General features: G+C 37.3%; 1 protein-coding gene across 1 annotated transcript in view; it reads right to left on the bottom strand.

Moving 5' to 3' along the window:
* Window positions 1-1043: 1043 nt before the first annotated feature.
* Window positions 1044-11879, bottom strand: part of LOC124593923 (inter-alpha-trypsin inhibitor heavy chain H4-like) — a 209945-nt gene continuing 199109 nt past the window's right edge. The window contains exons 15-17 of the mRNA XM_047132272.1: window positions 10106-10230; window positions 9842-9984; window positions 1044-1637 (exon numbers count right to left, since the gene is read on the bottom strand). Of these exons, the coding sequence (XP_046988228.1) occupies window positions 1568-1637; window positions 9842-9984; window positions 10106-10230 (338 nt within the window). The 3' untranslated portion in view covers window positions 1044-1567. The remainder of the gene's footprint in view (window positions 1638-9841; window positions 9985-10105; window positions 10231-11879) is intronic.

Raw genomic sequence — 11879 nt, 5'->3', positions numbered from 1 at the left:
ATGCATACTACACAGTTAAAGATCACTTAGTGAACAGAGCAGTGGGTACTAATGGAATGAGGTAACTACAATACCTTGTCACATTTCACTATGTCATCATGGTTTCTTGCTGTCACAGGGAAATCGTGTATCAAGATGTAAACTGAATAACAGCAATATCTGCTGACTCCGTTTTTCAGATGAACTAAGGAGCATAGTTGAATATGGCAGGAATGGAGTCGGGAGTTGGTGGAACGTGGACAGCAGTGTCTTCACAACCCAGGAGCCATCAGTAGGTTTTCTCCGTGTGTGCGACAATGAAGAATGGAGCTATGTCTTATTTTGCAAGTTGCCAGAAATAAATTCTTTGTAAATCAAGGAACATTATACAATAGGGTCTAACTGCAAGAGGCAGTGCAGTTGTTAGGACACTGAGCTCATGCTCCCAAGGATGGAGATGCTGTGTCTGGCCATCCTGATTTGGGTTTTCCATGGTTTTCCTAGATCACTAAGGCAAATGTTGGAAGACTACCTCTCCTATCTTCATAAAGTGGGTTACGTATGATGTGTGTTGTTTGTTTTGACCTATTGATTTATACTGTATTACCTTGACAAACCCTATTTCATTTTGAGGTGATCCTTGGATGAATAAGAAGATAAATAAAAGTAAATGCTTTAGAGTCTCTTTCAGCTTTCATAAATGTGTATTGTGTTTATGCTTCCAAATAAGTAATAATAGAATGTTTATTAATTTTGTAGCATTTTTCTTTCACCTTGTGATAAAATATGTCAATTGATGTTCAGTGATGGTACAATTGTCCTATGACAGCTTCAGTATCTTTGTTTTAACAGACATCTTTACACTTTTCCTGCCTTATACTGATGAATCTCTCAATTGACATTTTTACACACAACTCTTTCTTTACAAGATGTCATGTAATATGTTTATTATTATGTAAGCACAAATGTCTGTTGGAAGTATTACAGCAATGTATCATGTAAGCTTGCAGTACATTTAATTGGACATTTGGATATTTAGTAATAGGAAGGAAGAAACATCTTGGTAAGGAATATAAAAATTTATTTGTAAAACATTGACTCAGATCACCAGACCTTTGTAAATGAACATCATGTGTTTGTAAAACCAATGTTTTACAGGCTAAATCTATGTTCCAGCTATCAATATTCAACAGATAATATTTGAAACAATGGCATCCTATAATTCAGTGTGCAATAACCAGATACACAGTTCATGGAAATTTCTGTTTTAGAAATCTGATTATCATTTCTACAACAAAATAGGTAACTCTATCTTAGTAAACAGAAATAAAATTACATAATAAAATAAATATATTGCATATGTAATGCCCATTACAACTTTTTACAATTGGTTTTTAACACACTGGCAATATACAAACATTCTTGGTCACGTAAACATCCAATGTGTGAATGTCATCTCTGTGGGAAAGAGTTTACTGACCTCAATATCAAACTACTTCATGTATAAATATAAATATTATTTTATGCATGAAGTATTCATGTACTGTACAAAAATCTAGAAAAAGGATTGTCAATAACAATCCTCATATTAGGAACTTGCCACACTTGACTCTGTGGATGAAACTTGAAGCTCATCAGGACAGCACACACCAGCATACCTGTTGAAGACATTTCATTACTCAGAAATCCAGTGAGCAAAATTATTCCTGTTTCAACTTCTTACATCAACAACCAATAACAAAGTATGAAAAATGTTCAGTGCCACAGACATAATGTTAGGTATCTTTACAAGTGACTAAACAAGAGTAAATTGCAGCCAAGCACATGGCACTCAAGTTACATATTCATTAGGAGGATTATTACTAAATGAAGTGAAAGCAGCACTGTCTGGAGTAAACTGGCAGCAGAAACTTGCAGGAATGACAGCCAGTGACTCATATGAAAGTCTGTTCCAAACCTTAAGAATGAAATTTGATAGCATGTTCCCACAAATTCCCAAGAAGAGCCCAGGAGACAAATCACAAGGAAGAGAAAAACCTAGCAAAGGGAAGATGTGTTATACACCTGAGCTATATAAATTAAAATACATTATCATAATGTTCAGGGACTGCATGAGGATAGCTTCAGATCTTCCAGCTAAAGACCTGCTTCATGGTAACTACTTAAGAGTCAAAACTGAAGCTTGACATACCCCAGGAATCCATCACAAGACCTCTCCTGTTTCTTAATTATGGCTGTAACAACATGTTACAGATTGCTGATGACACCATCCTTTTTGATAGAGAAAATACTGCTGCACAAGTTCTACTAGCAAAAGAAGTATTCTTTGAAAACATCGAGAAGTGGTTTAGCAAAAACAATATGAAAAAAGAGTGAAGAATAAATACATCATCTGATATGTAGCCTCAGCAGTGTTGGATGCCAGGATGACAGGAAACTATCAATGAAAGAACACACCATATGTGTGTGCTCCAAGCTCTCCCATATGATACACCTTCTGATGAGACCAAGGGGTGTATTAACATGACCAGTTCCTTATAGCAGTGAGATATGTACTATTTCATAGCAGCATTAATTGTGGGCTCCTATTATGGGGACACACTGCAGATTGTAAGGATATATTAAACTCAGTGTGAGGCAAGAAATACTCCACTATGATGCCAGCAACATGAGAAGCAAAGAAATACCAGACTGTCGAGTGTCTGGAACAGGAGATAGTTTTACAATGGTCGCTCTAAAATGCGCAACGCACTGCCTGACGAAGTGCAATGTGCACAGGACTTTACACAGCACCAATAACACTCAATTGGAGAATTTTTCAATAATGATTAGAGTGATTAGACAAAATAATTTATTTTCATCTATATATGCACACATCCTTGTTGTGAACAATTTTCTTTATATGTTATATGAAAAACTGTTAACAGCTTGTAGGTAATACATGAAACGTAGCTTTGGTGCAGTATGTCCAGCCATGACTAGTAAACAATGCAGATCTAGTCATAAAATTATATGTGAGACACGTTCCATTTTAGTAAGTAATGTTTCAAATATGATCACTGTAGTATTGTAGTCACAATCCAGGACAGCAAGCTGAGCACCTGCATCTACTTACTACACACAGACACCATAATGGAAGCAAGGGTGCCCATATACAGTTCTTTACCATGGCCTAGACCTGGGGGTATAGAGGATTTTTAATATCCTGGAAGACTGGCGACTTTTAAGTAGCCATAAGAGAGTTCCAGTTCTGACCCTGTTAAAAAACTACATAATACAAACTTTAAAATAATTTTCTTGAAAGAAAAGCAACTGACAACACTATAATTATATAATTATCTTTTTCTTTCCTTGGGAGCTGGGGGAGGGAGGAGAAGCAGCCCCCCCCCCCCCCCCCCCCCCTGCCCTCACCTCCAGGCATTGTGCCCTTGAATGGAAGCATTCATCTGTGCCTGTGTAAAATGCATGTCAATTGAAAGTTCCAGTTGGTGTGAAATATTCATGTATATTTATTTATACAAAAGTATTTAAAATTCTGTGGCAGATTAGTGAAGTTTATGGAAAAACCATGGACCTCACCGTCGTTGGGGAGGTTTGCGTGCCTCAGTGATACAGATAGCCGTACCATAGGTGCAACCACAATGGAGGAGTATTTGTTGAGAGGCCAGACAAACATGTGGTTCCTGAAGAGGGACAGCAGCCTTTTCAGTAGTAGCAGGGGCAACAGTCTGGATGACTGACTGATCTGGCCTTGTAACATCAACCAAAACTGCCTTGCTGTGCTGGTATTGCGAACAGCTGAAAGCAAGGTAAAACTACAAACGTAGTTTTTCCCAAGGGCATGCAGCTTTACCATATGGTTAAATGATGATGGCATGCTCTTGGGTAACATATTCTGGAGTTAGAATAGTCCCCCTTTAAGATCTCTGGGCTGGGACTAGTCAGGAGGGCATCATTATCAGGAGAAACAAAACTGGCGTTCTAAGGATCGGAGCATGGAATGTCCGATCCTTTAATTGGGTATAATAATGAACAAAAAAGAAAAACAGGAACACAGATAAACTACTATGAACACCATAGTGAATGCATTATTGTAGACGAAATAGACACAAATTCAATGCCTAACACAGTAGTACAAGTTTATATGCCAACTAGCTCCACAGGTGACAAAGAGATTGAAGAAATGTATGATGTGATAAAAGAAATTATTCAGATAGTTAAGGGAGATGAAAATTTAATAGTCATGGGGAACTGGAATTTGATAGTATGAGAAGGAAGAGAGGGAGAAGTAGTAGGTGAATAGGGACTGGAAGTAAGGAATGAAGGACGAAGCTGTCTGGTAGAATTTTGCACAGAGCATTACTTAATCATAGCTAACACTTGGTTCAAGAATCATGAAAGAAGGTTGTATACATTGAAGAGGGCTGGAGACACTGGTAGGATTCAGATAGATAATATAATGGTAATATAAGAGATTTAGGAACCAGGTTTTAAATTGTAAGACATTTTTAGGAGCAAGATGTGGACTCTGACCAATTTATTGGTTATGAACTGTAGATTAAAACTGAAGAAACTGCAAAAAGGTAGGTATTTAAGGAGAAGGGACCTGGATAAACTGAAATAACCAGAGGTTGTAGAGAGTTTCAGAGAGAGCATTAGGAAATGGTTGACAAGAACATGGGAAAGAAATACAGTAGAAGAAGAATGGATAGCTTTGTGAGACGAAACAGTGAAGGCAACAGAGGATGAAGTAGATAAAAAGATGAGGGTTAGTTGAAATCCTTGGGTAACAGAAGATATATTTAATTTAATTGATGAAAGGAAAAAATATAAAAACACAGTAAATGAAGCAGGGGAAAAGGAATACAAATGCCTCAAAAATGTGATCAATAGGAAGTGCAAAATGGCAAAGCAGAGATGGCTAGAGAACAGATGTAAGGATGTAGAAGCATATATCACTAGGGGTAAGATAGATACTACCCACAGGAAAATTAAAGAGACCTTTGGAGAAAAGAGAACCACCTGTATGAATATCAAGAGCTCAGATGGAAAACCAATCTTCAGCAAAGAAGAGAAAGTGAAAGGTGGAAGGAGTATAAAGAGGGTCCATACAAGGGCCATGTACTTGAGGACAGTAGTATGGAAATGGAAGAGGATGTAGATGAAGACGAAATGGGAGATACGATACTGCGTGAAGAATTTGACAGAGCACTGAAAGACTTAAGTCAAAACAAGGCCCGGGAGTAGATAACAATCCATTAGATCTACTGATAGCTTTGAGAGAGTCAGACATGACGAAACTCTTCCATCTGGTGAGCAATATGTATGAGACAGGTGAAATACCTTCAGACTTCCAGAAGAATATAGTAATTCCAATCCCAAAGAAAGCAGGTGTTGACAGGTATGAAATTTACCAATCAGTTTAATAAGTCATGGCTGCAAAATACTAAGACGAATTCTTCACAAGCAAATGGAAAAACTGATAGAAGTTAACCTTGGGGAAGATCAGTTTGATTCTGTAGAAATGATGGAATACATAAGGCAATACTAACTCTATGACTTACCTTAGAGGATAGGTTAAGGAAAGGCCAACCTATGTTTCTGTCATTTGTTGACTTAGAGAAAGGTTTTGACAATGTTGACTGGAATACTCTCTTTCAAATTCTGAAGGTGGCAGGTGTAAAATACAGGGAGCGAAATGCTATTTACAATTTGTACAGAAACCAGATGGCAGTTATAAGAGTCGAGGAGCATGAAAGGGAAGTAGGGTTGTAGCCTATCCCCGATGTTATTCAATCTATATATAGAGCAAGCAGTAAAGGAAACAAAATAAAAAATTGGAATAGGAATTAAAATCCATGGAGAAGAAATAAAAACTGATGTTCGCCAATGACAGTGTAATTCTGTCAGAGACAGCAAAGGATTTGGAAGGGCAACTGAACGGAATGGATAGTGTCTTGAAAGGAGAATATAAGATGAATATCAACAGAAGCTAAATGAGGATAATGGACTGCTGTTGAATTAAATCAGGTGATGCTGAGAGAATTGGACTAGAAAATGACATACTTAAAGTAGTAAATGAGTTTTTCTATTTGGAGAGCAAAATAACTGAGGATGGTCAAAGTAGAGGGGATATAAAATGTAGACTGGCTATGACACTGGAAGTGTTTCTGAAGAAGAGAAACTTGTTAACATCACATACAGATTTAAATGTTAGGAAGTCTCTTCTGAAAGTATTTGTATGGGATGTAGCCAAGTACGGAAGTGAAACATGGACGATAAACAGTGTGGGCAGGAAGAGAATAGAAGTTTTCGAAATGGGGTGCTACAGAAGAATGCTGAAGATTAGATGGGTATATCACATAACTAATGAAGAGGTACTGAATAGAATTGGGGAGAAGAGAAATCTGTGGCACAACTTGACTAGAAGAAGGGACCAGTTGGTAGGACACATTCTGACGCATTAAGGGATCACCAATTTAGTATTGGAGGGACGCATGGAGGGTAAAAATCATACAGGTAGACCAAGAGATGAATGCACTAAGCAGATTCAGATGGATTATGTTGCAGTAGTTATTCAGTGATGAAGAGGCTTGCACCACAACAACATGGAAAACACAATATGGGCCATAAGAAAGTAAGTTAGATGGTTATATTAACATTCATCAACATGTGTGAAGACTAGTTCAGAAAGTTAATGTATAAAGTAAAAATAAAGTTTTGCAATTTGATGATAATTAAGGAGTCTCCAAATTTCAAGAATGATTATTTATGAAACTGTTACAGAATGTGTAAACTATTCTGAGCTCTGCTCACATTGTGTGCAAAAATGATCGCTGGCATGAAGAAAAAAAAGCATCCTTGAATGGTGAAGTTTCATGCTAAATTATCACTGGAGACAAAGCAAGAGTATGTTATTTTACACCACAATAGATTAGATACAACAGTCCATGCAGAAAGCTCAGTTAAGCCATGGTAATTCAGTAAACTTTTTTTTTTTTTTTTTTTTTTTTTTTTTGGGGGGGGGGGGCACTTTCTAATAATGCCCATTCACACATGGCTCAATAAAGACAGATGTCTTATATGGCTGGGAACAATTTCATGACCATCCATATAGCCTCAATCTAGCACCCAGTGATTGTCAATTGTTCTTGCATTTTAACATAAGAAAACCATTTCGGTAGCCAGCATCATGTCAATGATGTTAAAATGGCAATGCAGCCATGGGTGAAACACCAAACAGCACATTTTTTTGTGAACAGAGTTCAGAAGTTGGTTGAGTTGATTGATTGTTATGTTAAGTGCCTCCACATTGCTGGAATCTTTAATGTAGATTAAGGCGTAGTAATATTATTGTTTTAATATGACATTTTGTTTAATGTGAAACTGGTCACACTTAACAAAAACATTCCTCTTATGAACCATTCTACATTTAAATAAAATATTTACACTGGTGATTTTTACTATGCATATTATATCCAAGGGTATCTTAGCAGCTCATTTACATTTTACAGAGTAAAAGCAACTACTTTAATCTATTTTATTTGGCAGTTTCATGTTACTTTTCTAGATTATATACTGTATTCTATTATACTTATGTAAAGCTGTGGGGGTTAATGCTTTTGAAAATGAAAAGAGATAGAAAATGAGTGGAAAGGAAATGCTTGCATCAGCTCCGACCCAGCCCAGTCAGAAAGAGTCATGTTTCAGACATATTAATGTGGAAAGGAAAAAAAAATAAATGGAGATAAATGTATAGAAAACAAGAGAACTGTAAAGCGAACATACATTGAGGTAGCAGAAGTCATGGGAACCTCCTAATATTGTATAGACCTTCTTTTTGCCCCGTGTAGTGCTATGTCAAGGACTCAGCAAGTTGCTGGAAGTCCCCTGCAGAAATACTGAGCCATGGTGCCTCTATAGCCATCCATAATTGCGGAAGTTTCGCTTCTGCAGGATTTTGTGCACAAACTGACCTCTCAATTATGCCAGGCAGTCTGGGTGGCCAAATCATTTGCTTGAATTGTCCAGAATGTTCTTCAAATCAGTCACGAAAAATTTTGGACCAGTGACATGGTGCACTGTCATCCCTGAAAGTTCCATCATTGCTTGGGAATATGAAGTCCATGAATGGCTGCAAATTGTCATCAAGTAGCTGAACATCTCCATTTCCAGTCAATCTTTGATTCAGTTTGACCAGAGGACCCAGCCTATTCCATGTAACATTCCACACCATTATGAAGCCACCACCAGCTTGCACACTGCCTTCTTGTTGGTGACTTGGGTTCATGGCTTCGTGGAGTCCGTGCCACACGAACCCTACCACCAGCTCTTACCAACTAAACTGGTGTTCCAGTAATCTAGGGTCCAACTGATATGGTCACAAGCCAAGGAGAAGTGCTGCAGGTGATGATGTGCTGTTGGCAAAGGCATTATCTGTGGCTTTAGCCTATTAACACCAAATTTTGCCACACTGTCCTAATGGATGTGTTTGTCGTACATCCCACATTGATTTCTGTGGCTATTTCATGCAGTGTTGCTTGTCTGTTAGCACTGAAAACTCGATGAAAATGCTGCTGCTCTCTGTTGTCCATGGTGAGAGGTAATGCCTGAAATTTGGTATTCTTGGTAAACTCCTGAGACAGTGGATCTCAGAGTACTGAATTCTCTAGTGGTTTCCAAAATGATCTGTCTGATACATGTAACTCCTACAATTATTTCATGTTCCAAGTCTGTTGATACCCACTGTGTGGCTATAATCATGTCGGAAGATTTTTCATATGAATCACAGTTCATATGAATGACAATTCCACCAATGCACTGCTCTTATATACCTTGTGCATATGTACCACCACGTCTGTAGATGTGCATATCATTACTAACAAATGTCTGCTTGTGTCTGTATATGTGCGGATGGATGTGTGTGTGTGTGTGTGTGTGTGTGTGTGTGTGTGTGTGTGTGTGTGTGTGTGTGTGCGCGCGCATGTGCGAGCGAGTGTATACCTGTCCTTTTTTCCCCCTAAGGTAAGTCTTTCCGCTCCCGGGATTGGAATGACTCTTTTACCCTCTCCCTTAAAACCCACATCCTTTCGACTTCCCCTCTCTTTCCCTCTTTCCTGATGAAGCAACTGTTGGTTGCGAAAGCTTGAATTTTGTGTGTATGTTTGTGTTTGTTTGTGTGTCTATCGACATGCTAGCGCTTTTGTTTGGTAAGTCACATGATCTTTGTTTTTAGATATATTTTTCCCCACATGGAATGTTTCCCTCTGTTATATTCATTACAATGTAGGAAATTTATAAAAACAGCTGTCATGTTCCCTATCCAAAAAGGATAAAATTATGTACATATCACTATACCATGACTTGTCATCCCAGTGCATACTAAGAGAAAACTGACATTTCAAACTTAAACAGAAACAGGAATAAAAAGAGCAACAGAGACATGTTCCAGTTATTTAGGATTGAAACAAAGCAGTGTAACTTCTGCAGAAGATGTGCAAATGAAAGAAATAGCAAAATTGTAACAAGCAGATGATGGGAGAGAATGAGCACAGGGGTATATGGAAGAAAGTGAGTGGACTTGGACTTTAAGTAACACGCAGAGATGGGAAGAACACATGTAAGTAGGTGAGATTTGAGGAATGCATTACAATGAGAGAAAAAAGAATTTGGCATATGAAATGCAAAGTCACCACATATTAAGATTATTTAGTAGTAAAACGGTTACAAAAGTAAGTAAATTACTGTTTCAATGTTGCACATCATATACTTGTGCTTCCCCCCAGTTGCTCCAGATGACCTTATTCCATCACACTTCTGAATTAGTAAAGATGTTTTCAATAATGCAATAACTAATACTTACCCATTAATAGAGCAGAAGTATGGAGTGTTGTAATATAATGTCAAATTGGATGCAAATACGTCAAGTGCACAGTATTTCAAATAACGGCAATGGCTAGATATCTCAGGATCGTGTCCAACACATATTTCATGTTCCAAGTTTGCCTGTAAAAAGGATGATAGAAACTTGATATAGACGTTTAACAAGATAGCTTTTAAAGAATGTATAATCACGTTTAGAAATTGCAATAATGACACATTGTTTCTGCAGGTTATTTATGCTCACCTCTGTGACTGCAAGCTTGTATGTCTCCATGCTGCCTGAAATGTTTGGTAGATTGATAGTGTCATTGCCAACTTTGACACTTTTGAGCCACATCAAGTCTTCCTGTGGGATGATGTGTGGTGCAGCTGCAACATTTGCGGACTTCAGAAATGAACCAAACTAAACTTTTGGAAGAGAGATTTAAATTTAGATATTAAATGATTTCAGCCCTCAGCAAAGCATTTCAAGGAGCATTTCATAATGGTGCCAAACACATTCTCTAACAAAGGCTTAAATGCTGCTTTTATCTTCATTTTCACAACATATTTTATTTACTGGATTTTATATAAAACCCGTGTTGCTTCCAGTTTTCTTAGCAGTAGTTTCAGTGATTTGGTTGCCACTTCCACTACTACCACAACTGCCATCACCACTCTTTTGAGTGCATTCATAACAAACTTCCTCATCTTTGATTTGCTCACTGTCTGCAAGTTCTAAGTGCTCATGTTTTCAAATATTGTCCAGTTCTAACAGTCCATTTCCCTCCTTAGTGTCGTGCATGACTTTTCCTATACCATTAGGTACTTTTATTCTTTTTCCAATCCTTTCTGTTTTTTTGATAGAAGAATCTCCTGACATGGAAGTTAACAAATTTACTACTTTCTGGATATCACCTATTCCTACTTAGCATAAACATTTTCAGTATCACTCAATATTGTCTGTCAATCCAGTAGCCATGATCAAAACATCATCGACAAACATCCAACATACTGGCAAGTAATTAATTTATTTTTAAGAGCTGTCCAGTAATTCAGTAATCAGTATAAAAACAATGCACATTTTCACTGCAAAAAAGATATTTCAGTAACTACATCTACAACTACATAAATACTCCACAAGCCACCACACACTGCATGACAGAAGGTACACTGTACTTCTGCTATTCATTTTTTTCCCATTCCACTAGCAAATATAGTGAGGGAAAACTGACTATCTATATGCCTCATACAAGCCCTAATTTTTCTTATCTTATGTTCATGGTCCTTGCACTAAACGTATGTTGGCAGTAGTCAGCCTCAAATCTGGTCCCCTAAATTTTTTCACTAGTGTTCCCTGAAAAGAATGCAACCTTTCCTTTCCACATTACTCTATCCTATGGAAACCTCTTCACCTATACATAATTGTAGAAGCTTACACCCATTTGAATCTGTTTCCTGTATTCGAGCCTTGGTCTCCCTCTACAATTTTCAACCCCTTCCTCCTCCTTGCTGTTAGCAAACTGATGATCCTGAAATGCATCAGGATGTATCCTGTCAACTGATTCCATCAAGTGATATCTCTTTCCTTTTCTTTTTAATTCAGTTAAGTAGCTCCTCATCAGTTATTTGATCTTACCATTTAATTTTCAAGATTCTTCTGTAGCACAACATTTCAAAATCTTCTATTCTCTTCCTGCCTGAACTGTTTATCATCCATGTTTCACTCTTTACAAGGCTACACTCTAAACACCTTCAGAAAAAGCTTCCTAGCATGTATATTTACTTAAGTATTAAAAACTCTCTTTTCCAAAAAATGCTTTTCTTGCTAATGCTGGTCTGCATTTTACAACCTTTCTACTTTAGCTGTCAGTTGTTTTAATACTCAAATAGCAAACTTATCAAGTAGGTTTAGTGTGACTTTTCCTAACCTACACTACTATATAAACACAAGATATTCTGTGTTACCAAAAATCTAGAAAAGTTCTTGACCTATTTACTTTAGCTTTTAACATGTTACTCTAGTAAACATAAGCTAT

The sequence above is a fragment of the Schistocerca americana genome, chromosome 2, assembly GCF_021461395.2.
Source record: "Schistocerca americana isolate TAMUIC-IGC-003095 chromosome 2, iqSchAmer2.1, whole genome shotgun sequence".
NCBI classification, from domain to species: Eukaryota; Metazoa; Arthropoda; class Insecta; order Orthoptera; family Acrididae; genus Schistocerca; species Schistocerca americana.
The sequence above is the reverse complement of the archived record's forward strand: the minus strand, read 5'-3'. Positions and strand labels throughout refer to the sequence as shown.